Below are 27,131 nucleotides of genomic sequence, written 5' to 3' on the forward strand. Positions count from 1 at the left end.
GGTGTTAGAGGACTGGCAGCGACGCTCCGCCCCCCGACGAGACAGTCAGAAGACACAGCCAATGACCTGGCACCAGCGGGTGGGCGTCTCCCTAGGAGGCGGAGCTTAACGGGGTGGGGGGGTGGGGTTGAGAGGTGTGGCTTGGCTGTCAGGTCCCTTCTCCTTTTGTTCGGTTACTGAGTTGCTGTCTTGGCCAGAGTCCGGAGCAGCCGCCGCCCGCGCGCGCCGAGCTCAGTCCGCTGCCAGCGCCGGCTCTCCCACCCGGCCCGATACCGACCCGGCCAGGCCAGGCTCTACACGCAGGTGCGGACGATCGGGAGACAGGTATCGCTAGGGAAAGCTTTAGAAGGGAGAAGCCAGCGGATCGGAGTGGCCGATCCCAGCCGTGTCCGGGCAGGTGAGGGCGGGTGACCCGGCGCGCCATGCCACACCGGCGGCAGGGGGCGCGCTGGGGTCCCGGGCGCGGCGACCCCAGGGGCGCGCGGCTCCCGGGGCGGGCGGAGCGCGCCTCGGGGTTCCACGAGCCCCAGATCTGAGGAGGGAGGGGAGGGAGAGATGGGCGCAGGTACCTGCCCGCCACCCCCTCTCCCCGGAAAGCTTGCTGGACGCCGCGTCCCCGACTCTGGGCGACGACGTGACAGACTTTGACCGGCTCCGCCTGCGTCCCGGAGCTCACACCGCCGTCAGGAATTTACCGTGCGGGGAAACTTGCTGGCCGCCGTTTCTCTTCGGGGCCACCCTCACCCCACCCCAACGCGTCATCCTGGCTTTCCCTCCCCTCCCTTCTCCCCCAGGGCCTGGGTGGGGCCCTATTGTCTGCACCCAGCTTGCCCAATCCTGGGGTGGAGGGGGCACCGTGCTCACATTTTTTCTCCAGCGACACGGACCCCACCTGCTGAGCAGGTGAGCGCCGTCGGTCCTCCCGGAGGAGGACCGAGGCCTTGCCCTCCAGCTCCAGGAGCTTCGTGGGTGCGGTACCTCCTCGCCCCCTCCCCCCTCCTGTGGGATAGGTGTAACCTGGTGGGGGAAGAGGTGCTGGTGCCAGGTCTGACTTAGTGCCCCAGTGGTGTCTGGCTTTCGTGGCTTTGGCCTGGGATCTGCTGGGGTGGGGTTGGGGAGGGTGTCTGTACGTAGGTAGGTAGAATTCAGGGTCACCTCGTCCAGTTCCCAGTATCCCAGTAGCTGTGGCTTCTAGAGTGTTGATATCCCTTTTCTCTAACCTCTTATTACTGAACAAATCACCCAAACAAACTTTTCCATTGGAAGTAGCCACCGCAGCTTTGGAGGAGGGGGTGTTTCCTGTCTCCTGAGCTCCTGCCCTGAGCTGCCTCCAGGTTTAGGGTCCTACTAGGAGGCAAACCCCCTTCTCCCAGCTAGCCCCAGGCTGGCTGACTGTGAGCCAGGGCCTGCGCCCTGACCCTGTCCCCCCACCCCCACCTCCCCAGCTTCATCCTGTTTGCTGGGCCTCTAGGGCCCAAGGTGGGGAGAGGGGGGTGGTAGGGAGAAAGGAAGCAGCTTCTTCCTTCTCTTCCTGCCTCTGGGGACCACCACACCCCCTCGGTTGAAGCTTTGCCTAAGTGGCTTTCTCTCCCAAGCTCTGCCCTTTCCCCAGGAATGGGGGGGTGGGCCAAACTGAGGAGTGGATGTGTGTGTGTGTGTGTGTGTGTGTGTGTGTGTGAGAGAGAGAGAGAGAGAGAGAGAGCGACTGTCTCTCACCCCCCATCCCCCTTGTCTCCACCCACCCCATCCCCCACATTACTTAGCTGGCTCTGGCTGGCATTGAAACAACAAAGCTAACTCTACCCACTTGCTTTTTTAAAAATTATGATTTAAAATTTTTAATTATGTATTCGTTTATTTACTTATATTGCAGTCCCCTTTCTGAACGTTTGGTGAGACAAGCTGGGCGGGCCGAAGGCTTTCTGGAGGACCATTTCTTCCAGGCCAGGCACACTTAGGCAGAGCAACTTTGGTTTTCCCCCTTGCTGTGAGCCCATCCTCTGGACTGAATTGAAGATTTTGACTAGGCTTGCTACATTGTTTTTGTTTTTAAAATGAAGTGTGGTCTTTTTGCAGGGATTTGGAGCCCAGATTCCTTGGGACACAGAGCAGGAATGTAAGAGCTGGATTCTCCCTCAGTCCTGGGACAGTAGGGTGGGGGGGACAGGGGTGAGGGGACCAATGCCGCTTGAAACCCACTTAGGAAAGCCCTGCTTTCTCCTTGTTTGGTTATTGATGAAAGGGGTGGGAGCAGACCCATCCATTTCCAGGTATCCTAAGTGGTGATCAGGCTCAGCTGAGTGGTGGGTGGGACAGTCCACAGATCCACCTCTGGGAAGCTTACAGGGGCATAGAGTTTAGGCCCAAACAACCTATTTTCCCTCTTCTCTGTGCCAAGGTGGAGGAGGGGAAGGCATTACAATTATGTTAGCTAAATAATTAGTTTAGCTAATCTGGTTTGTGGCTCTGATGAAAAGATAATACTGAGGAAGTATGGCTAGGAGGTGCTGGGTGAAAACTGGCTTCTGACTGGGCTGGAGGGAGGGGGAAGAGAAGGCAGGATCCGATTAGTCATTTCTTGCCAGATCAAGTCCCAGCTTGGGTGACAGGCACCTACACAGACACACACACACACACTCACACACACACTCACACACTCACACTTACACTCGCCTGTACCCAGCTCCACCCTATTCCCTCTGGAGCTGCTGTTTGGGCTGCCAGGGCTGTGCTTAGAGAATGCCATGTGGGGGTTTCAGAAGGCCAGGCTAGAGCTGGCAGCCTTTTCAGTTCTGGGGGAGGGGAGGGGGGCTCATGGAGTGTTGCACGAGAGAGGGCAGTCTGTCCCCTCTAGGAGCTACTTTAGCAGGAGGTAGCACAATTGACTTGTCCACAAACAAGTGCTTTATCTGGAGAGATGGTCTAGCAGGCTAGTTGTGGCCTAATTGAGTTCAGCTCCGTGTCTCATTACTGGTATAGCCTTGGTCCAGCCAACTTCCCCACTTGGAGCCTCAGTAACCTCTTTAGCAAAGCAGGAATTATATAACCTACCTACCCAGTAGGGTCTTGTTCAGTGGTAACTAAAATCAAGAGAGAGAGAGAAAAAAACACACCAAAAAACTACGAATACCAAACCCTTTCATTACTGTTTTCACTTAATCTATCCCTAAAAACAGGTACTGTTAATTCCATCCTACAGATGAAGGATTTACAACAAAGGGGAGTTAAATGGCTTTAAGCGGAGGTCCAACTGGCATTAGGGTCTTTGTGGTGCTAAGCAAGTGCTCTTCTACCGAGCTTTTCCACCCAGACCCCCAGGAAAGGAGTGGGCTCCTGCTCCTTTTTGAGAATCTCTGTTCAAGCAGGGAAAAGAGAATTCAATTGGGCCCATCAAGATGTACGTGGGTGGTGAAGGCGGGGACAGGTTTGTCGGGTGGGGATGACTCACCGGTCCTAGCTACCAGTGCTCTGAAACTTCCTCAGGGGTTCATCAAGGGGGAGCTCCCTAAGGCCAGACCCTGGGTAGTTATTAGGGAGGTAGAAGGGAAGAAGATCAGAGGTCAAAGCTGTGCTGTCCAGGCTGATGGCTAGGCAGAGTCTGCTTTCTGGGCTTATCCCAGAGTAGGAAGTGGGAGTTGCCTGCATAGGACATCTGCATAGGGCATAAGGCTATGCCAGGATGAAGGAAGGGGCACCACTCCCTGGGGAGTGGAAAGAAATGAGAGTCAGATTTAGGCTTGGGTGCGTTTCCTGCTGGATGGTGCCAGTGAGCTCTGCCAGATTCTCTTGGATGATACTGGCTAGAGGCTGGGAAACCCAGAGGCTGCAGTGGGAGGGTCTTGCTGGTGATGGGTAGGGGTCTTGGGTGCTGTCGCAGTCTTGGACCTTAGTGGAAGAAACTGATGTCACATTGTTCCCTCAGATCTGCTGGTCCTGGTACTTCTGTCAGCTGGGCATCTCTGGAACTAGGGTCTGGGAATGGGTTCTGCATATGTGCTGGTGCAGGTGGACAGAGTACTGAGCCTCTCCCAAGTGGGCTTACATTCCTTGAGGACAAGAGGGGACCCCAGCATACTGATGATTGATTCTAGAGTAAGCTAAGGGCCTTGGCATGAGAGAGAAGAGGATGAGAGAGAGAATGACTGTAGTTCAGCTGACTGCAGGTATCATAAGTTGATGCTTTCCATTGCCCTAAGGACTCTAGAGCAAGTAGGTCTGATAGCCTTTATAGAAGAAAACTTTCTTCTAGAGGCAAGGAGAGGCAATTTGTATGTGTGTGTGTGTGTGTGTGTTGGTTCTGGGGCTTGACCTCAGGGCCTGGGCACTGAACTTTAGCTTTTATGTTCAAGGCTGGCACTCTACTAGAGGTTAATAATTGGAGGTAAGAGTCTCATGCTCCAGTTGAATGTTAAGGCATAAAATTTAAAAAATTCTTAAGTATTCAAGGGATATTCAATCATTGTTATCAAACTATTCCTCTCCCGGGAGTGGCGCTGTAGCTCAAGTGGTAGAGCGCTCGCCTTGAGCTGAAGAGCTGAGGGACAGCGCCCAGGCCCAGAGTTCAAGCCCCACGACCGACAAAAACAACAACAACAAAAAAAACAAACTATTCCTCTCCCTATGTCCTTCGTATCCTAATAAATGTTCTGTTCTTACAAATCCAAAAAAAAAAAAGAGTCTCGACTTTTCTGCCTGGCTAGCTTTGAACTATCATCCTCAGATCTCAGCCTCCTGAGTATCTAGGATTGCAGAGGTGAGCCACCAGCACTGGGATAAGAAGGTCAATTTTGACTTGAAGATGAGAAAAGAGGTAGAAAATCATGATGGCTTCTTAGGTGGGCCAGGAGGGAGGGTTCCTTGGCTGGTGTGGGAGTCTGATGTAAGAGTCCCTGTGTTGTTTTTTTTTTTTTTTTTGAGAAGAATCACAAGACTGTGAGAGGGACAGACACATGAGCAGGCTGGCCCAGTGACCCTGTGGAGACAAAAAGCAGTGGAACTGAAACAGGTCACCTGGGTTACATTTCCTGCTGGTGACATCCTGAGATCTCCTGGAACATAGTTGAGTCTGGCAGAGGTCTGGGAACATGGCCCAACCCATTTTCCAGAATCTTCCTGGGTCAGGTCTAAGGAGAAAGCACTTAGCCTTTGAGGCCTTAGGGTGGGGATCTTAGCTTTCTCTATCTTTCCCCATGATGGAGAAAGATTTTCATCTTTCTAACTGGTAGCAGGGAGAGGGGTAGAATTGGGGTAGAGGCTGAGCAGTCAGCCAGTTGCCTCCTTGGGAGTAATTGCCTCCTTCCTTAATAGAAAACGTACTGTCTGGTCATTGTGGGAAATTTTTGAGAAGTTTAGAAAAATTGGAGACCAAAGCAAAAACATCATTTTTAATCCTAACTTTGTAAAGCGACAACCATTATTACTCCTCTCTTTCCTTCCTTCCGGTCCTGTTCTTTTGCCCGCTTCCCTCTGGACAATCATATTCCCTGTACAACACCGTGAGCTATTGTTTGTTTTTCCCAGTGCTGGGAATGGAACCCAAGGCCTCCAGCATGCTAGGCAAGCACTGGTCACAGAGACATCCTTCTAGCCTTCACCATAGAATGATTATTTATGCCAGTACTGGAGCTTGAACCCAGGGCCTTGTACTCTTACTTTTGTTTTTTGTTTTTTTTCCTCTCAAGCCTGTCAGTTCTACCACTTGAGTGATAGTGTCACTTCTGGCTTTTTTAGGGAGATTAATTGTAGATAAGAGTCTCACAAACTTTCCAGATTTGAACCTGGATCTCAGCCTCTTGAGTAGCTAGGATTACAGGTGTGAGCCCTGAGTGCCTGATTTCAGCTACTGTCACTGGAGATCAGGCTGCTCTCACTGGAGGCTGGAAGCTGTGTGTGTGGAGGGTTCTTGTGTATTAAGTTCCAGTGCATAGTCAGCTGATTGCTGTTGCTTCTGATGTGGCCGGGGTGTTTTTCCATTCCCAGGAGTTCCGGTTTGGGGCTCATCTGCCGCAGGAGGGTCTCCAACTGAGAGACTGCTCCAGCTGGAGTCCTTTCCAGGGGAGCCCTGAGGTTGCCAAGGTCTTGTGCCTTGAACCCAGCATTTCCTTCTTCCTCCAAATCCTCTTCATTTTCCCACCCTGATCTGTTTGCTTTGGGAAGCAGCCCAGGAGGAGAACAAACAGCAGCTGGGTCGCTGGCCTGAGTCCCCCTTTCCAGTCCCCAGCTCATCCTCAGCAGCAGCCCCGGGCTCTCCTTCAGACTGGAAGTGAGGGTGTTCCTCCGGAAACTTCTCTGTCTTCCATCCCCACCAGCTTGGCCAGCCTGGCCAGGCAGGGCTCCCTCACCGGTCTCTTCTTTCTGGGAGTTGATCATTCTGCTGATGGAGAAACATCTTGCTCTGGTGGGTGAGAGGTGTATGTGTGTCTCTGTTCTGGAGCAGCACCAGCCTAAAGGGAGAGACTCTCTGGGAAAGTGTCAAGAGTAGCTGTCAGGGAAATAGCTGGGTGTGTGTGTGTGTGTGTGTGTCTGTCTGGGTCTATGCTAGATAGTCTGTTTGTATGTGCCTGGGATACTGTGCCAGCTCAGCTGGGGCTGGTGACCCCGCAGAGCTGGCCTCTGCCCCAGTGGACTGCTATGGGGGAATGCCCTGACCTTCTTGGTCCACGGCCTCTGGCTATAGGACAAAAGTGTGCAAGGTGGAGGTGGGCAAAGCCCCCTCTACCTACCTGGGAGTGGACATGATTCTCTCTTGTCATGCTCCATTCACCTCTCCCAGGAGCTCCTGCGTAGGCCTAGGAGGAAACTGGCTCCCTATCTCTTAACTTAGGGGATCTCAAGACAGTGGGCTGGCTGGTGCATCCTGGGCGACTCTGTGTCTAATCTAAGGATGCTTGAGGGGCATTTCCTATCTGCCGCTGGCTTCCATTTGCAATCCTGTTCACTACGAGCTTGGTGCTCTCCCATTATACAGATGAGGAAAAGGAAGCTAAAGCACACAGCCAGAGAGGGTACTACTGGATGGAGCCCCTCTCCCACTTCAAAATGCCCTGCCCCCTGCTCCTTGTTACTGTCTGAGCCTATGGATTTGAGGCTGAAAAGGTACTAACTAGCCTCTGGCCTGGGGGCCCAGCCCAGTTCTGCCTGTACAGTCTCCAAATGCATCATTTCTGATCCTGGACTCAGGACAGTCTCTAACAGCCATTGCTGACTTAATGACACTTGGCAGCCTAACTGTACCTATTACTGATTGTCCCACTTGTAGCTGACTGTCCCCAGTACTGGCTGAGGTGGGAAACCGATGTTGCTTTGGTGGGGTTACTTATTTATTTATTTTTCTAGTACTAGGGCTTGAACTCAGGGCCTGGCCACTATCCTTTTGTGCCCCCCTCCGCTTCCCCAAGGCTGGTGCTGTACCACTTGAGCTACAGCTCCACTTTTTTTTTTTTTTCCTGGTTAATTGGAGAAAAGAGTCCCGTGGACTTTCCTGCCTGGGTTGGCTTCAAACCACGATCCTCAGATCTCAGCCTCCTGAGTAGCTGTGATTACAGGTGTGAACCACTGGAGCCTCCTCAGCTAAGTGGGGTTATTTTTGAAGTCAGGGTTGAGCCATATTCTGTAAGATATCCTTGTGTTGAAGGTTCCCAGCACCAGCATGGCAGTGGGCTGTATATTGGGGGAGGGGGGATCAGGAAGGGCAAGGGTCCATCCTTGGCAGCCTCATTGCTCACAGTCTTATGTAGTCACTACCTGGCAGAGGAAGGGCTCATCACACACCCTGTCTTCTCTTTCCTGTCCTTGGGCTTGCCCTCCCCACCCCACCCCTTCACCCAAGCACCCAGGCTTCTTCCTCCCCCTGCTGCCAACAATAGAGTGTGTTATTAAACAAAAGTTCTCCATTCAACTCAGAAACCCGCCCTCGCCTCTTCTGTCTCCCTCTTGGGCCCCCTTCCTCCCCCCCCCCCCCCCCCCAATGCTGTCTGTCTTGCTTCCACCTTGGCTCTGTCCAGGGACATTGTGGAAGGTCTGGCTCCTGGTCCAGGGTGGAGAGCAATGACACCAAACTGGGTGTGGCCCCCTCCACCCTGGGAATAGCCAAACCTGTACTTTGGACTCTTGTAAGAGAATTTCCCAGGTTCTCCTGACAAGTAGTAGGGAGCAAGGTGGGGCTGGTTGTCAGTCCTGCCTGTGGTGGGACTTCTAGTTTCCCTGTCACCTCCAGCATAGTTATTCCCATGATTCCTTTTTTTTTTTTGTCTGTTGTGGGGCTTGAACTCAAGGCCTGGGCACTGTCCCTGAGCTCTTTCCCTCAAGGCTAGTGTGCTACCTTCGCTTCTGGTGGTAGTCTCATGGATTTCAACCTCCTGAGTAGGATTACAGGCCTGAGCCACCAGCACCCAGCATTTTTATTTTTATTTTGGAAGAGTTCTAATGTTTATCTCCTCTCTGAACTGCTTTCCAACTCTGACCTCACTCTGCCTTCTCTGTCTTTGGGTCCTGGGTCTCTTAGTCTGAAAATCTGAGATATCAGGTATTCCTTTGAAATCACCAGATAAGGCCCAGAGCCGGGAAAGAAATTGCCCCAAGAGCCTCCAGGCAGAGATGAGATGCAACCCTGAGAGAATTGACGTGTAGCCTGGTGTTCTATTTTTTTGCTGGGCCTGGGTTTTGAACACAGGGCCTGGGCTGCTGCCCCTGAGCTTCTTTTGCTCAAGGTTATGCTCTGCCACTTGAGCCGCAGCACCACCTTTGGCTTTTTCCTGAGTAATTTGTAGGAGGTAAGAGTCTCATAACTTTCTTGCCTGGGCTGGCTTCAAACCATGATCCTCAAATCTCAGCCTACTGAGTAGCTAGGATTACAAGGATGAACCACTGGCACCCACCCTGATTTTCTTTCTCTACATCAGACCCCTCTTCCCTTGCTTATCTATCTATCTATCTATCTATCTATCTATCTATCTATCTACCTACCTACCTACCTACCTACCTATCTATCTTTGTTCTGAGATGGGTTGCTAGGCAAGCCCTGTACCCCAATTACCAAGTATTGACTGGTGGGCTAAATGTTGTTCCTAGGGTGGGACAAATCTGGATATGAGCAGGACTACACCATTTCCTTAAGGTGGAAGCTCAGTTTCCCTGCTTAGGAATGGAGGATAGGAAGAATGTTTGCCTAGCCAGTTCAAGACTCCTAGCTCAAACCCCAGTACTTCCTACCCCCCAATAAAGGTGGGTGCCAGTAGCACAGGCCTGTAATCCTAAACACTCAGGAGGCTGAGATCTGAGGATGGAGATTCAAAGCCAGTCTGGGCAGGAAAGTCTATGAGGCTTTATTTCAACACAGAGTCCTAGAGCTTGAACTCTAGGCCTGAGCACTGACCCTTAGCTTTTGTGCTCAAGGCTAGTGCTGTATCCCTTGAGCCACAACTCCATTTCTGGAGTCTCACAGACTTTTTTGCCTGGGCTGACTTCAAACTGTGATCTTTAGATCTTACCCTCCTGAGTAGTTAAGATTACAGGTATGAGCCACCAGTGCCCAGCTTCTGTGAGACTCTTATCTCCAATTAACCATCAAAAAGCCAGAAGTGGAATTGTGGCTCAAGTGGTAGAGCACCAGCCACAAACAAAAAAACCTAAGATAGTACCTAGGCCCTGAGTTCAAGCTCCAGTACTGGCAAAAATAAATACACAAATAAGTAAGTAATGGGGCTGAGAAGGTGGCTCAGTGGTAGAGTGCTTGCCTTGCATGCATGAGGCCCTGGGTTTGATTCCTCAGCACCACATAAGCAGAAAAAACCAGAAGTGATGCTGTGGTTTAAGTGGTAGGGTGCTAACCTTGAGTTGAAGAGCTGAAGGAGCGTCTAGGCCCAAAGTTCAGGCCCCACAACCGGCAAAAAAAAAAAAAAAGTAAGTAAGTAAATAGAAAAAGGAGAAAGAAACAGAATAATTATGTCAACTTTGCCTGCCAAGGTTGAGATTCATGGATTATTAAAGGCAACTAGATGCCTGCCCCCTGATATCCTTTGACCTCTGCCTTGCCTGGGCAGCTGTCCAGCCGTCAGCTTCCCTTGGCTCCAGGCTGGGGCAGCTGGGGTGGTGTGGGGCTTGGGAGGAGGAAGTTCCTGTCATTCTGCTAATATTGATCATGGTGGTCCTTTCCCACAAGGCTGGCCCCTGTGCTGTGGGTGAGCACCTTCTCATCAGGCTTGGTCCTAGGGTTGGGTGGCTGTTTCTATGAAGGGGACACTTTTTCTGCTTGGGCTGGGGTGTTTGTATTGACCAGAGCTGGAGATGTCCAGAGCTCATCCAGAGCCCAGCTGACCAAGGCTCAGCATCGGATGTTGGCTTAGCTTTCTGTATAGCAGAGTGGCATTGTGTGTGTGTGTGTGAGTGAGAGAGAGAGAGAGAGGGAGAGAGGAGAGAGAGAGAGACTCTGCTTCTGCTTCTTTACCTCCTTCTCAAGTGTTTGGGGGTCCAGTCCTCCCCCGACCCAGGCCCTAGCGCTTCTGTGGCCCTGGATCCTTCCAAAGTCCCCAGTTCTCTCTTGTGTCCTACCCTTGGGGCACAGAGGTGAGGATTGGGAGGGGCCTGGTCAGGAGGAATGCCCAGCAGGATTTTCCTGAGTCTGCCTTCTCCAGGCTCCCTGGTTTCCTGCCCTTGGCCTGGCGAAGCTGGGGCGGGAGGGAGGGGGTGCCTCACTTGGTAAATGCCGGGCAGTAGCTGTGCACACCTGGTGGCACTGAGCCTGCCTCCTGGTGTCCTGGGCCTGATTCTGTTTATCAGCTCGAAACTCTGAGTCACTCCTGGTGGCAGGAGGGGAGGAAAGAAGACAGCTGAGAGCTGGTCTGGCTCCTGCCTCTGCCTGTTCCAGGTGTGTTTACAGCAAGGGAGGGGCTGTGTGCAGCCATAAAAGGTAGTGAGACCTGGAGAATTGTTGGTCAGGCTGGTTGTTGTTTTTAAATGAGGTCTCTTTATGACATCCAAGCCAGTGTCAAACTTGCAATCATGCCTTATCCTCCAGAGTAGCTGGGAATACAGGCGTGTACTACCACCACACACACACACACACACACACTCACACACTCACACACACACACACAGAGCGCTCCCTTCATGTTTCTTGAGGGTAGTGCTAGGGCTGTCACTCCTCTGTGACTGGTCTCTTTGTTCCTGGGTGGGGCCAAGTACCTCATCCTCACGGCTCCTCCATTATATCAGGATAAGTGATTTGAGATGCCCAGTGCCTTTCCCTTTTATGGGTGGAACAGCCTGGCTCAGCTTCCTCTCTTGAGGCTCATCCCACTGGGATACTGACCTCCCCACCACGCATGCCTGTGCCTGTTTCTGGCTCTTCTAACCTCAGTCCCACATTTATAAATGGAGAGACAGGAACTGTGCTTGGAAGCCGCTTGTGAGGATAACACATTGTGTGTGTGTGTGTGTGTGTGTGTGAACTCCAGGCCTTGCTCTCTTGCTTGGCCTTTTCTGCTCAAGGCTGGTGCTCTACCACTTGAGCAACACCTCTACTTCTGATCTTCTGCTGGTTACTTAGAAATACGAGTCCTACAGACGTTTCTGCCTGGGCTGGCTTTGAACCACAATCCTCAGACCTCAGCCTCCTGAGTAGCTAGGGTCACAGATGTGAGGTATACCACTGGTGCCTGGTTTAAGGTGATATATTTGTGAGAGTTGTCACATGCCTTAGGCCTCTCAGCTTGCCTTGACTCCCTGACCCCAGCTCTCCCCACCCCCATCAGTTCAAAGAAGGGACCAGATGCTCATTAACTAATCTACAGGTGCCCGAAGATGCAGAGAAGGCTGGTGTGTGTATTCAGGGTGTCCTGAATAATAGTGACATCCCTAGAGGCCTGTCACATTCCATACCCCCTAGCCTGGGTTCCCCTGGGGAGGTGAGCCGATGTGGCCTCTAACATTGAATACCTACTATGTACCCATACCATGTTGAGTTCCCTGCCAGCACGGTCCTCACAACCACCCTTGAGGGACCCAGAATTCCAGATAGGATGCTAAGGCACAGCAGAGGTGGACTGGCCTGGGAGTAAGCCACTGAGATTGAAAACGAGGCCACTGAGAATTCCGGGAAGGCTTGGAGGCGCAGGGGAGCTGGGAGAAAGAGAAACCTAGGCCCTGATCCTGCCCAGCCTATGGAAAGTGAGATCCAGGAACTCAGAAGGCGCCCTGGGGCGCCCAGAGAAACCTGTCTGACCGCTTCCCTGTCCCACCCAGTCTCCCAGCCAATGGCTGGGTGCTGTGGCCTCGCTGCCTCACCTCCGCAGCCTTTCCCAGGGAGCCCCAGCAGGGTGAGGGTGGTTCTGTGGGGCCCCAGAAGCTACTGGAGATCCCTGAGGGCCTTCTCTTGCCCTGGAAGTATTGAGTCTTAAGCACCAGGTGAGCGAGCCAGGTGCTGGATGAGGACACCTGGCCCTCTACTGCGCCACACTCTGGGCTGGAAGTCAGTTACAAGCTGAGGGCTCTGGGGCGTCCTGCCCCCTGCAGCCCTTCTGCTGGCAGGCTGTCCCTTCCTGGGCCTCCCCTTGTCCTCTGTGACCCCCCTGAGGCCCTTGGGAAAGGCTGGGCCTGAGCTACCAGGGGGGCCCTGTGTTGGGATGTCCCTCTGCCAACTAATGTCCTGCCTGTTTGTGTCCCCAGCAGCCACCATGGAGGTGATGAACCTGATCGAACAGCCCATTAAGGTGACGGAGTGGCAGCAGACGTACACCTACGACTCCGGCATCCACTCAGGGGCCAACACCTGCGTGCCCTCAGTCAGCAGCAAGGGCGTCATGGAGGAGGATGAGGCCTGTGGGCGGCAGTACACTCTCAAGAAGACCACCACCTATACTCAGGGGGCACCCCAAAACCAAGGTCAGGACCCTTTGAACTTTAACAGGGGGAGGAAAACCCAGCTGGGTCCTGGAGGGGGCAAGGCAAAGGGAAGAGAATTTTAGGAGTTTGGGGACAGAAACACAGTTTCTTTTCTTAGGGACCCAAGTAGTCTAAGGGAGAAGGCACAGCTCACGCTCACAGACACCAGCCCAGTCTGAGGGCGGAGGCATGGCTACTTCAGGGAGCCCCACCTGGGAGGGATGCAGACACCATTTGCTTGCAGGAAGACATGGTTCTTGCTACCAGTCCTAATACCCTCCTTCTGAGAACGTAGGAGTATGATGGAGGATTTCGCTCCTGTCATCAAGAGACTCTAGGAAAACATCTCTTTTGCTTATGGAGCCTCATGTCTGGTAGGAGAGACAGGGAACCCCAGTCTCATGGAATGGGGCTAGCCTAAACTGGGCTAGCACATGCTGACAGACAGACAGGCTAAGAGCAGGGTGTGGAGTGGCTGAGTCAGTTCTGGGCTTCATTTTATGGGAAGGGGCACCTTACAAGGGGTACCTGGGTCCCAGGACTGTCATCCATCTCTGCCTCCAGGGCCCCAGGCATTCCAGCTGGATGAGCTATGGGATGTGGGGAACACGCAGGGTGGACTGTGGCTGGCCAGGGCTCTACAGAGCTCTGTCTTGGTATCCTGGGTCTCCTCCCTGACCCTAGGCAGAAGCTCTTGTCTTAGTAGGACTGGGCACTCTACTGGGAGCTAAAGTCTAGCATCTAGATGAGAAAGCCAAGTAGCTGTCTCCTTCCTAGATAATTCGAGGGTGACCTTCTGCCTTCCTCTCATCAGAACAGGACATTGGGAGGCCTATATGTGAGGCCTCCAGGCTGACCCAGGGGTCAGAACCTGGAGTCGCTAGTGAAGACCTAGCTCCTACTTTCCGAAACTCATGGTCCTGACTCCGATATGCTATGTGAGCCTGGGAAGCTCTGTGGGCTCTATCTACCTGTCTGTGCAGTGGGAGGGTTGCTACTTTAGAGGATGGTGAGGGTATAATTAGAGCAATGAGATCTCAGGATTGCAAATCCTACTTCTTTCCTGATGGTTAACAGAGAAGAGAAGAAAGCTCTGGGCTCCTGAGTTCATCTGTTGGCCTTATGACCTCTGCTTTCCTATCTGTACAGTGGATATAATAATGTACTTGCCTTGTGGGGTTGTGGTAAGATTAAATGAGAAAAGAAAAGCACTTAATTCATCACTAGGCATATCATAAGTACTCAAAAAATATTAGCATTATTTATTAGGCATCACTGGGATTTGAACTCAGCGTCTTGGGCTTACTAGATTGGCTTTCTACCATTTGAGCTATGCTTCCCGTTCTGCTTTTTTTTGCTAGTTATTTTGAAGATAGGGTCTTGTGGACTTCTCTGGGCTGACTTTGAACCACGATCTTCTGGATCTCAGCCTCCTGAGTACCTATAGGGGTTACAGGCATGAGTCACCTGCACCTGGCTAGCTACTCTTATTAATAATAATTATTACTAACATTCTTGCAGTGATAGGTGTGAGGCACCTGTGTCTTTTTCAGAGCAAGTCACAGCTATGATCTTATTTTATTGTCAGAAGACATTCTTTGTGCTGACAGAACAGGTAGTCTCCATTTTATCGTAGTGAAGACAACGATCTTATGGCCCTCCCCTTCCCAGATCCCAGGGTATATGCAGAACTGTGGTTTGGAGCTTTGATCCAGGTATGAAGCAGCCCCAGGCCTGTCTGTGTAGCCTGCCCTGCTCTCTGAGTTCCCCCTGCATCCTCCGTCAGCTCAGTCCCTGTTTTATTGGCCCCCAGGTGACCTGGAGTACCAGATGTCCACAACAGCCAGAGCCAAGCGGGTGCGGGAGGCCATGTGCCCTGGTGTGACAAGTGAGGACAGCTCGCTGCTGCTGGCCACCCAGATTGATGGACAGGCCACCAATCTGCAGCGACTGGCTGAGCCGTCCCAGCTGCTCAAGTCAGCCATTGTTCATCTTATCAACTACCAGGATGATGCTGAACTAGCGACCCGGGCCTTGCCCGAGCTCACCAAACTGCTCAATGATGAGGACCCGGTCAGTGAGAGGCCTGGTGGGGTGGGGGCAGGGTGGAGAGGAGCATGACCCTAGGGGATGAGGTTTATGGCCCAGAGACCTCATGAGCATGAGGCATCTGACTTGGCTTGCCTGGGCTCTGTGTGTGAGTGTGTGTGCATCCTGGGGCTTAAACTCAAGGTCTCTTGTTCTTGGAGCAACACCTACACTTCTGGCTTTTTTTTATCTTATTTGTTTTATTTTATTTTCTGTCAGTCATGGATTTTGAACTCTGGGCCTGAGCGCTGTCCCTGAGCTCTTCAGCTCAAGGCTAGCGCTCTACCACTTAAGCCACAGCGCCACTTCTGGCTTTTTCTGTTTACGTGGTGCTGAGGAATCGGACCCAGGGCCTCATGCATGCTAGGCAAGCATTCTACTACTGAGCCATCTTCCCAGCTCGGCTTTTTTATTTTTTGATTAACTGGAGGTAAGAGTCTTACAGGGAAGTGGAGCTGTGGCTCAAAGTGATAAAGCACTAGTATTGAGCAAAATACAAGCTCAAGAACAGAGCTCAGGCCACGAGTTCAAGCCCCATGACTAACCGAAAAAAAAAAACAAAACCAAAACTAAACAGTTGCTGGCACTGGTGGCTCACACCTATAATCTTAGCTACTCAGGAGGCTGAAATCTGAGAATCACGGTGCGAAGCCAGCCTGGGCAGAAAAATCCCCATAAGAGTCACATCTCTAATTAACCACTCAAAAGCTGGAAGTGGTGCTGTGGCTGAAAATGATAAAGTGCTAGCCTTGAGCTGAGGGACAGTGCCCAGTCAGAGTTCAAACTCACAACTGGAAAAAAAAAAAAAAAAGTCTTATGGATTCTTCTGCCTGAGCTGGCTTTGAACTGGGATCCTTAGATGTCAGTTTCCTGAGTAGCCAGGATGATGGGTGTGAGCCACCAGCTCCCAGCTCTGTCTTGGCTTTGTAGCAGGATAGTCTCTTTCTCCCTTCTCTCAGTGGCTGCAGGGCCTCATCCATCTGCTTACCTCCCCATCCTCCAGGTGGTGGTGACCAAGGCAGCCATGATTGTGAACCAGTTATCAAAGAAGGAGGCATCGCGGCGGGCGCTGATGGGCTCGCCCCAGCTGGTGGCGGCCGTGGTGCGCACCATGCAGAACACCAGCGACCTGGACACAGCTCGCTGTACCACCAGCATCCTACACAACCTCTCCCACCACCGCGAGGGGCTGCTCGCCATCTTCAAGTCTGGAGGCATCCCTGCCCTGGTCCGCATGCTCAGGTACTCACCCCTACTCACTGCAGCAGCCAGCCCAGGCTCCCTTTATGTGGGTTCTCACATTCTTCCTGGGCTTCCATAAACACATTAAACACTTGCCATGGGCTGGCTGCAGGGCCACACCCATCCTGCTGCTCAGCTGCTCACAGCCTAGCTAGGGAGGCAGGCAGCTAAACAGCAGCCTAATTATCAGAGTGTGTATATTGTAGGCTGTGGCAGCAGAGCCTAAAAAGGTTGAATTGCTCTAATGAGTGAAAAGGGGTTGATGGCTCCGGGTTGATGGCTGGCTGAGTGGAATTGGGCTTTGGTAGATGAAGGGAAAAGTATTCCAGGCAGAGAGAAAAGCCTATGTGAGGTCTCTTGTGACCTTTGTCTTTCCTGGTCCTGTATGAATGGTGACATTTCTCCTAGCTCTCTCCCCACACCAAGCTGGGAGCTCCCTTCGGGTGAGATGTTGACTTCATTCCCCCGCCCCCTCCCAAAGCTCTGGCAGGGCCCCTAGCTCATGGCCATCCACACAGTAGTGAACTCTGCAGGGAGCGTAGTCAAGGGACCAACTATGTGATTAGCCCAGGGGGGAGCTCAGAAGCAGGAGGAGTGGGAGAGGAGATGCTGGATGCTCTATGTATAAGAGTGGAGCCATGCTCAAGGGACTGGGAGGGTTTTGCTTTTGTTGTTTTAGCAAAGGAATATTCTCCTTGGGGCGGGTATGGGTATAAGGCAGGCAGGCTTCCTGGGGACAGTGGGAAGAAAGCTTTTCCAGTCTAGGCCCCAGGACCTGACTCACACTGGCTCCTGTCCACCCTGCAGCTCCCCCGTGGAATCAGTCCTGTTCTACGCCATCACCACACTGCACAACTTGCTGCTCTACCAGGAGGGGGCTAAGATGGCGGTGCGCCTGGCTGATGGACTGCAGAAGATGGTGCCCCTGCTCAACAAGAACAACCCCAAGTTCCTGGCCATCACCACTGACTGTCTGCAGCTCCTGGCTTATGGCAACCAGGAAAGCAAGGTGGGTCTCCGCTCACCAAGGCCTGAGGTTACCACTAGTCTGCTATATACGCATTTTATCCTATTTCTGAATTATTCAGAATTCTTTCTTTGAAGATAAGAAAAGAAAAAAATTAATATCCATTTTTTCTTAATTTTGCCTGTATCAGGACTTGAATTTAGGGCCTTTCACTCTCTTGCTCACATCTGGTGCTCTACTATTTGGGCCATGCCTGCAACAAGGCTTTTTTTCTGGTTAACTCAGACTTCTTTTGCCTCAGCTGGCTTTGAACTGAAATCCTCTAGGTCCTATCTCCTGAGCCATAAACAGACATGAGCATTCAGTGCCTGGCTTCTCAAAACAGCTTCTGCTGTTTTTAACATCTTTTTAAAATTATTTTTATTTTACTATCCTGTCCTCAAAACCACCCTTCTAATGGTAGATAACATCTCACTAATATTTTCTTCTGAGAACAGTATTTGGATTGCTACCAGTTTTCTCCCTCCCTTTATAAATGCTGTCAGAAACATCTTTGCACACACACACAACTTTTCCCAAAGTAGAAGAAAATTTTCATCAGTGGGATTAAAGTGTTTCTTTGAGGCAGTTTCATTGTATAGCCCAGGCTGGTCTTTAACTCATGAGCCTTCTGCTTCCTCTTCCTGAGTGCTGGGATTATAAGCATGTACCACTATGCGTGACAAAAGCTATTCTGGTTTGACACTGGGGCCTGTAATCCTAGCTACTCAGGAAGCTGAGATCTGGAAGATCATAGTTCTAAGCCAACCGAGGCAGACATATGTGTGATACTCCATCTCCAAAATAACTAGCAAGGGCTGGGAAGGTGGCTCAGTGGTAGAGCGCTTGCCTTGCAATGCATGAGGCCCTGGGTTCGATTCCCCAGCACCACATAAGCAAAAAGAAAAAAGCCGGAAGTGACGCTGTGGCTCAAGTGGTAGAGCGCTAGCCTTGAGCTGAAGAGCTGAGGGACAGCGCCCAGGCCCAGAGTTTAGGCCCCACAACCGGACCCAAAAAAAACAAAAAAACAAAATAACTAGCAAAACAACAACAACAAAACTGGGCTGCAGGTGCAGCTCAAGTGGTAGATCACTAGCCACGCAAATACAAGGCACTGAGTTCAAATCATGGTAATGACAATTTAAAAAAAAGAACCACAAAACTTACTCGGGTTTAGTGGAAGTTCAGTAAAGACAACTCTATCATACCCTACTCCTTCCTTGCCACATTCCCTATCTGTGGCACACTCATTCTGCTTTTCCCACAGCTGATCATCCTGGCCAATGGAGGACCGCAGGCACTCGTGCAGATCATGCGTAACTACAGCTATGAGAAGCTGCTCTGGACCACCAGCCGAGTGCTCAAGGTGCTGTCTGTGTGTCCCAGCAACAAGCCTGCCATCGTGGAGGCTGGTGAGTGTGGGTGGGGCCTCCACCCGCCACCAGACTCAGCCAGCTGTGGTTCTTCTGCGACTGACAAAACCCCTGTCTTCTACACCAGGTGGGATGCAAGCCCTGGGCAAGCATCTGACAAGCAACAGCCCCCGCCTTGTGCAGAACTGCCTCTGGACTCTTCGCAACCTCTCAGATGTGGCCACCAAGCAGGTGAGGGAGGGTTCCGCCCTGTGATCAGTCTTGTCCAGACTCCAGCCGCTGGGAGGACTAGGGTAGGACTTGGGGCTCCTAAATCCTCCTCCTTTGTGGCTGAGGCAGGAAAAAAGATCCTAAAGATCATCATCTGGGCTGGGAATGGAGCTTAGTGGTGGAGTGCTTGCCTAGCATGCATGAAGCCCTGGGTTCAATTCCTCAGTACCACATACACAGAAAAAGCTGGAAGTGGCGCTGTGGCACAAGTGGTAGAACACTAGCCTTGAGCACAGAGAGGTTCAAGGATAGCGCCCAGGCTCTGAGTTCAAGCTCCAGGACTGGCCAAAAAAAAAAAAAAGATCATCATCTTTTTAGCCAGAGGCTGTAGCCCTATTAGGAATTCTGGAGGGGCAGAGAAAGATGGCTGACATTTTTAACAATTTTTGACTGACAGTTTTGGACCTGGATCCTGGGGCATTTTGCATGGGTCCTGTGAACATGAGCTCATTTAACCCTCTAGCAGACTGAAGGTAGAGATGAAAGAAACTGAGGTTCCAAAAGTGAAGGAATAACTCCTGGTCTTAGGAGTTATTCAGAGTTGGGATTCAGACCTAGGATTCTTTCTCTACAAAGCCTGAGGTCTTCCTGTCCCACCCTAAAGGCCCATATGGCTCTCTGGGGAAAAAAATAAAATAAAATAAAATAGAGACTTCCTTATTTTTATTCATTTATTATTTTGGTGCTGGTGCTAGGGCATGAACTCAGGGCCTACGTGCTCTCCCTTTTTTGCTCAAGGCTGGTGTTCTACCACTTGAGCCACAGCTCCACTTCCCCTTTTTTCACTGTAACTGGAAGATAAAGAATCTCACAGACTTTGCTGCTCAGGTTGGTTTTGGAATGAATGTAGCCAGGCACACACAGGCAGACCCGAGCCCTTTGGCTAGCCTCTCCCCTTGGACTAACTCAGCAGGGCATGTGGAGCTGGCATCTTGCTCACTCTCCACACCCCTCCCCTGTCCCCTGTCCCTTGTCCCCTAGGAGGGCCTGGAGAGCGTGCTGAAGATCCTCGTGAACCAGCTGAGTGTGGACGATGTCAATGTCCTCACCTGTGCCACTGGAACACTGTCCAACCTGACCTGCAATAACAGCAAGAACAAGACTCTGGTGACCCAGAACAGCGGGGTGGAGGCTCTTATCCACGCCATCCTGCGTGCCGGTGACAAGGACGACATCACGGAGCCTGCTGTCTGTGCCCTCCGCCACCTCACCAGCCGCCACCCCGAGGCTGAGATGGCCCAGAACTCTGTGCGCCTCAACTATGGCATCCCAGCCATTGTCAAGCTACTCAACCAGCCTAACCAGTGGCCACTGGTCAAGGTACCAGCAGCACCATTGCCAGCGCATGGGGGTTGCGGGTGGGGGAGAAGCATTCTGTGCAGAGTTGTCACTGATCTCAAATATGGAGGCTCAACTCTGGTAAAGGTATATCTCTTGTGGGACATTGTCTCTGCTCCAGAGACTCAGACTCTCGTGTGTGTGTGTGTGTGTGTGTGTGTGTGTGTGTGTGTGTGTGTGTGTGTGTGTGTGTGTGTGTGTGTGCGTGTGTGTGCATGCTGATCCTAGGGCTTGAACTCAGGGCTTTGGGCACTGTCCCTAAGATTTTGTGCTCAAGGTTAGTAGTGCTCTGCTATTTGAGCCATAGCCTCACTTCTGATCTGAGAATTGTGATTCAAAGCTAGCCCAGGCAGGAAAGTCCATGAGACTCTTATCTCCAATTAACTACCAAAAAACCTAAAGTGGATCTGTGGCTCAAGCGGTAGAATTCTAGTCTTGAACAAGAACTCAGTGCCAAGGCCCAGAGTTCTAGCAAAACAACAACAGCAACAACAAAAGCATAGCTTTGGGCTTATACCCCAACACCTGGTAATTTGACTGCATTGAAATGCCAGGAGGTTTGGAAATGAAATCGCTAGTGGATAGCCACCTGTCTTGCTATAAAACTCGGGAGGGCTACCAAAATAATAAAGAGAGGAGAGGATTGGGGGGGTATACTTGGTCCCTTCCATAGGGAGTCAGGAATGGGGCCTCCTTCTCAGCGAAATTTAGAATGTATAACAGTGCAGTTAAGAACAATAAATTATATATGTTGAACAGAAGAAACTTAGCAGTTGGGCATTGTGGCTCATGCCTGTAAGCCCAGAGACAGAGGCAGGAGGATTGTAGATTTGAGGCTAGCCTAAGATACATAATGAGATCTTTCTCAATTGGCCAAGATCTAGTGATAGAGCTCAGTAGTAGAGTACTTGCTTAGCATGTGCAAGGTCCTAGGTCTAACCCTTAACATTGTAAAAAATAGCAACAACAACAAAAATAACAAAATAAACCACCCCAAACCCAACAACAACAAGAAAACAAATGAAAAACTCTAGTGAGGAAAATAAAAGAAATCAATGTGTGACTCCCTTATGGCTGCTTGTTTGAGATAGGGGCAGTGTTCTCAGCCTGACCCAGAAGCTAGTGACAACTGATAAATAACCTGCACGTGATATTCACCCTCTGCCCCTTTCTTATTACATGTTTTCACCCCATTTTGAGCAGCTAATGGGATTATAACTTGCCTTAACAGACTCTGAGCGGCTCTGGGATGCCAGAGTGGCTCCTGTGAGTCAAATGCCCTCGGGTGGGGCCCTCGTTCTGGAGCTGCCCTGGGGATTGGTTACAGAACAAGTGTCACCAAGCTGGAGGTGCTGGGGTCCACTATAGTGAAGACTTGCTGATAATCAGAGTTGGAGAACTCTCAAGGAAAGTCAGCAAGATCCTAGTATTGGTGGGGGGTTAACAGAGATGTGGGGAGGGAGACAAAGGGAGTTCTTCAAGTGTTCTGGAATGAGGTATTATTTCAGCAGGGGCTTTTTTTTTTTTTCCTTTTGGTTACTTGTGGGACTTGAACTCTGGGTCTGGGTGCTAGCTCTCAGCTCTTTGCCACAGCACCACTTCCAGCTGTTTTCTGTTTAGGTGGTGCTGAGGAATCGAACCCAGGGCCTCATGCATGCGAGGCAAGCACTCTACCACTGAGCCCCCTTCCCAGCCATCAGCAGGGCCCCCCTCTTTTTTTTGTATGTTTTTTTTATTGTAAAAATAGTTTACAGAGGGGTTACAGTTACATGAGTAAGGTAATGAATACATTTCCTATCAAGCATTGGCAGGGGCTTTTAATGTTAGATGTGAAGGGACCCACAGATCCTATGGAGGAAGCGCCATGGGCTGAGGGTAGTTTCATTCTCTGGAGATCTTCCAATGTGTCTGTGTCCAGCCTGTGGGGACAGAAGAGATAATGAGGAAGGAGGAAAACCTGTAGCTGTAAGCTAGGATCCTCCAGATGTACAAGGAATGCCTCTGATCACTACCCCTTTTCTTTCCAGGCAACCATTGGCCTGATCCGGAATCTGGCTCTGTGCCCAGCCAACCATGCTCCACTGCAGGAGGCAGCTGTCATTCCCCGCCTTGTCCAGTTGCTGGTCAAGGCCCACCAGGATGCCCAGCGCCATGTGGCTGCAGGCACTCAGCAGCCCTACACAGTGAGTGAAGGATCAGTGAAGTTTGTTGTGGTGGGTGCGGGGTTGTGGCCCTTGTTCAAGGGCCCATGTCTTCCATCTCTTCTGCAGGATGGCGTGAGGATGGAGGAGATAGTAGAAGGTTGTACCGGAGCCCTTCACATTCTTGCCCGGGATCCCATGAACCGCATGGAGATCTTCCGGCTCAACACCATCCCTCTGTTTGTGCAGGTACTTACTTGGGCAATCCTGGGCAAGAGAGGTTCCCCTAGCTACCACCCAAAGGACAAGACCAGAAGCTGTGTGAGGAATGAGCAGGATGGCTTTCCAAGCTCAGAAACAAGGGAGATCACAAGTAAAAATGAATGAAGCTAGGCGCTGGTATCTCATGCCTGTAATCCTAGCTAACCAGGAGGCTAAGATCTGAGGATTGCAGTTTAAAGCCAGCTCAGGCAGAAAAATCTCTATGAAATACTCAGAAAAAGCTGGAAGTGGTGCTGTGGCTCAAGGAGTAGAGTGTTAGCCTTGAGCAAAAGAAGCTCAGGGATGGCACCCAGGCCTTGAGTTCAAGCCCCAGAACTAGCAAAAAGCAAAAAACAAACAACAAAAGAAGGCAGATGCCAGTAGCTGATATCTGTAATCCTAGCCACTCAGGAGGCTAAGATCTAAAGATTGCGTTTGAAGCCAAACTCGGCAGAAAAAGTCCCACAAGACTTATCTCCAATTAATCACTCAAAACCAGAAGTGGTACTGTGGCGCAAGTGGTAGAGCACTAGTCTTGAGCACAAAGAGGCTCAGAGACAGTGCTCAGACCCTGAGAACTCAGCCCCACAACTGACAAACAAAAAACAAAAACAAAAGAACAATCTTGAGGTACAATCACATGGAGACTGAAACTGTCTCTGTGTCCAAAACAACCTAAAAAGCATAAAAAATTAAATGGCAAACTCAGAAAGTATGTACAAGTCAGGACTTAAAAAAGTTTTTTTTTTGTTTTTTGTTTTTTTTGGCCGATCATGGGGCCTGAGCTCTGGGCCTGGGCGCTGTCCCTCAGCTCTTCAGCGCAAGGCGAGCACTCTACCACTTGAGCCATAGTACCACTTCTGGCTTTTTCTGCTTATGTAGTGCTGAGGAATCAAACCTAGGGCCTCATGCATGCAATGCAAGCACTCTAAACTGAGCTACCTTCCCAGCCCTCAAAAACTCTTAATATTAGATCCCAGTAGTAAGATGTGGGCAGAGGCAACAAATGAGTCTGAGGTGGCTCATAAACAGTGCACGGCCCCAGTAGTTTAAAGAAATTAAACTTAACCATCTCCCCTCCACCCCTCCACCCCAGCAAGAGTCCATTTTTTTACTGTTTAATTGGCCAAGGAAGATGATTGAAGCTTTAAATGAAACCAGCAGTGTCCTACCCTGCTGATGGGAAGAACAGTCTGAAAGTGATCTTTATGATCTGTTTAGAGAGCTTTGGAAACATTTGTAGTCGTTGTCCAAGTAATTCAAGTTTGAGACTCTCTCCTTAGGAAATAATTTAACATAATTTCAGATATGCACAGAGCTATATGCACAAAGATTTGTTTTTCTTTTGTGCCAGCCCTGGGGCTTCTCACTCAGGGCCTGAATGCTGTCCTTGAGCTATATTGCTCCAGGCTTAGCACGCTACCAATTGAGCAGCTCCACTTCCTGCTTTTTTTTTTTTTTTTTTTGCAGTTAATTGGAGATAAGAGTATCATAGGCTTTCTTCCTTGGGTTGGCTTTGAACACAATCCTCAGATCTCAGCTTCCTGAGCAGCTAGGATGATTCCTGTGAGCCACTGGTGCTCAGCTAACAATGTTTCCTTTTAATAACTAATTTTCAGAGTAAAGAATTACTGCCATCACACTTAATGGTGATCAATTGAGTGTTTTAGTTTTCTTGGTGTTACTTTGGCCTTTTGGTATCCTTTTTTATTTTATTTATTTTTTGCCAGTCTTGGGGCTTGAACTCTGGGCCTGGGTACTGTCCCTGAGTGTCTTTTGCTTAAGGCTAACACTATCACTTGAGCCATAGTACCACTTCCGGCTTTTTCTGTGTATGTGGTATTGAGGAATTGAACCCAGGGCTTCATGCATGCTAGGCAAGCACTCTACCACTAAGCCACATTCCTAGCCCTTGTCATCTGTTTTTATCAGGAGGTACTTGGATTTTTTTTTTTCCAGAATGAGTTTTAAAATAATATACAGCAAACTGCTTCCTTCTATCATAACAGATTAAAAAAAAGCAAGAGTCAAAATTATATATATATATACATATATATATAATTGGAGAGTGATTTAAAAAAATGTGGAGGCCATGTCTGGGTGGGGAATTAGAGTTGGTCAGATGTTTGTGTCTTTATGCTTCCCTGCTTCTCACATCTCCTGGTATTAGGTGGGTTAGACTCGTGACAGGGGTGCGAGGAGCTATGGTATCCTGCCTGGCCTGCCTCACCCCTCCTGTCCCACGCTTGTTTGTCTCCCAGCTTCTGTACTCATCAGTGGAGAACATCCAGCGTGTGGCTGCCGGGGTGCTGTGTGAGCTGGCCCAGGACAAGGAGGCTGCTGATGCCATTGATGCTGAGGGGGCCTCAGCCCCTCTCATGGAGCTGCTGCACTCCCGCAATGAAGGCACTGGTGAGGGGTCATGCTGGGGACCAGGGGGAGAAGGGATGAGGCTGGCCTTGTTCCCCCAGCCTCAGTGTCTTACTTAACACCGACCTTCCCTCTCGATCAGCCACCTATGCTGCTGCGGTCCTGTTCCGTATCTCGGAGGACAAGAACCCGGATTACCGGAAGCGTGTGTCTGTGGAACTCACCAACTCCCTCTTCAAGCATGACCCAGCTGCCTGGGAGGCTGTGAGTATCTGGGTTGAATGGCAGCTTAGCGTTACAGATTGCTACTGCCAATACTTAGACTTGAGCTCAGGGCTTTACATTAATTTTTTTGTTGTGTTTGTTAACTTATTGGAGGAAAGAATCTTATAGAGGGCTGGGAAGGTAGCTCAGCGGTAGAGTGCATGCCTTGCAAGCATGAGGCCCTGGGTTCGATTCCTCAGCACCACATAAACAGAAAAAGCCGGAAGTGGCGCTGTGGCTCCAGCCCTAGCCTTGAGCTGAAGAGCTGAGGGACAGCGCCCAGACCCAGAGTTCAGGCCCCATGACCGAAAAAAAAAAAAAAAAAGAATCTTATAGACTTTTCTGCTGGCTTCAAACCTGGATCCTCAGATCTCAGCCTCTTGAGTAGCTAGGATTAGAACCATGAATCAGTGGTGCCTTGGCAGATTTTTACTTTATGATTGATTCATTTAAGACATGTGTGTGTGTGTGTGTGTGTGTGTGCGTGCATGTGTGTGTGCATGCACAGGTGTGCACACAAGTACTGGGACTTGAATCCAAGACCTGGCCACTGTGCCTTAGCTTTTTTGCTCAAAGCTGGCACTCTACCATTTGAACTACATCTCCACTTCTTTTTGGTGGCTAATTGGAGATAAGAGTCTCACAGACTTTCCTGCCATTTGCTGGCTTCAAACCTCAGCCTCCTGGGTAGTTTGGCCATCCATCTGTTTTTGTCCTTCAAAAGTAGCAATTTGCTTGAAAACAGAAGGTAACTTTTTGTGTGGTTTCCCCTTTTTTGATGTGAGGTATGTATGCTAGTAATGAATCTAGAACCTCATGTGTGCTAGGCAAAGCTCTACCACCAGGCCACATTCCCAGCCCAGGGTTGCCTTTTCCTGATAGAAACAAAGGTATGGTATAAGCTGGGCTGCACCTGGTTGTTTGTTTTTGTTTTTGTCTTTTCTTTTTTGGTACTGGGGATCAAACTCAGGACATTGCACTTGCTAGGCAAGTAGTTTACCACTGAGCTACATCCCAGCCCTTACCTGATTGTTTTTCAGATAGTTTCTCATAATTTTGCCTGAGTTTCCTCTTCCTATTTAAATGGCATTACAGTTGTGAATCATTTTACTTGGCTATTTTTGTTGTTGGTGGTGGTGGTTGTAGTACTTGAACTTGGGGCCTGGACACTGTCCTTGAGCTCTTTTTGCTCAAGGCTAGTGCTCTACCACTTTGAGACATCGTTCCACTTCTGGTTTTCTAGTGGTTAATTGGAGATAAGTCCCAGAGGTGGGGCGCTGGTGGCTCACTCCTGCTGTAAATCCTAGCTACTCAGGAGGCTGAGATCTGAGGATTGTGGTTCAAAGCCAGCCTGGGCAGGAAAGTCCATGAGACTCTTGTCTCCAATTAACCACCAGAAAACCAGAATTGGCACTGTGGTTCAAGTGGTAGAGCACTTACCCAGGCCTCGAGTTCAAACCCCATGACCAATAACAACAAAAAAAGTCTCACAGACTTTCCTGCCCAGGCCGGCTTCAAACTGTGATCCTTAGATCTCAGTCTCCTAAGTAGCTAGGATTACAGGTCTGAGCTACCAGTACCTGACTTCTGGCTCATTTTTTGAGATAATGTGTTATCAGCTTCTGCTCATGCTGATCTCAAGCCATAATATTCCCATCTCTACATCTGGTGGAACTGGGATTATAGGCATGCACTACCACACTTGGCTGTACATTGTGCATTTTCAAACCTCTCTCAATATCTCTCTTTCCTTTCTCAGGCCCAGAGCATGATCCCCATCAATGAACCCTATGGAGATGGTAAGGGCATAGAACTCAGGAGGAGACACTAACATGGTGGCAGCTACTATATGTTTGCCTGTACGCCCATCTAGACATCCTGATGTGGGAGTTTGGGGAG

General features: G+C 50.4%; 1 protein-coding gene across 6 annotated transcripts in view; it reads left to right on the plus strand.

Moving 5' to 3' along the window:
• The first annotated feature begins 164 nt into the window (after window positions 1-164).
• Window positions 165-27,131, plus strand: part of LOC122103314 (junction plakoglobin) — a 29,008-nt gene continuing 2,041 nt past the window's right edge. For 2 of the 6 annotated variants that reach the window (XM_042673861.1, XM_042673862.1), the window contains exons 1-13: window positions 165-303; window positions 12,664-12,879; window positions 14,693-14,952; window positions 15,971-16,209; window positions 17,017-17,218; window positions 18,483-18,627; window positions 18,716-18,819; window positions 19,840-20,178; window positions 22,224-22,379; window positions 22,467-22,586; window positions 24,860-25,010; window positions 25,111-25,232; window positions 26,992-27,031. In XM_042673861.1, the coding sequence (XP_042529795.1) occupies window positions 12,672-12,879; window positions 14,693-14,952; window positions 15,971-16,209; window positions 17,017-17,218; window positions 18,483-18,627; window positions 18,716-18,819; window positions 19,840-20,178; window positions 22,224-22,379; window positions 22,467-22,586; window positions 24,860-25,010; window positions 25,111-25,232; window positions 26,992-27,031 (2,086 nt within the window). In that variant the 5' untranslated portion in view covers window positions 165-303; window positions 12,664-12,671. Of the gene's footprint in view, window positions 325-861; window positions 904-12,382; window positions 12,403-12,663; window positions 12,880-14,692; window positions 14,953-15,970; window positions 16,210-17,016; window positions 17,219-18,482; window positions 18,628-18,715; window positions 18,820-19,839; window positions 20,179-22,223; window positions 22,380-22,466; window positions 22,587-24,859; window positions 25,011-25,110; window positions 25,233-26,991; window positions 27,032-27,131 lie in introns of those variants that run through there. The other 4 variants (XM_042673864.1, XM_042673863.1, XM_042673865.1 and 1 more) reach the window with 4 other exon arrangements.

Source organism: Dipodomys spectabilis, unplaced genomic scaffold (assembly GCF_019054845.1).
Source record: "Dipodomys spectabilis isolate Male_0828 unplaced genomic scaffold, ASM1905484v1 ptg000018l, whole genome shotgun sequence".
NCBI lineage: Eukaryota > Metazoa > Chordata > Mammalia > Rodentia > Heteromyidae > Dipodomys > Dipodomys spectabilis.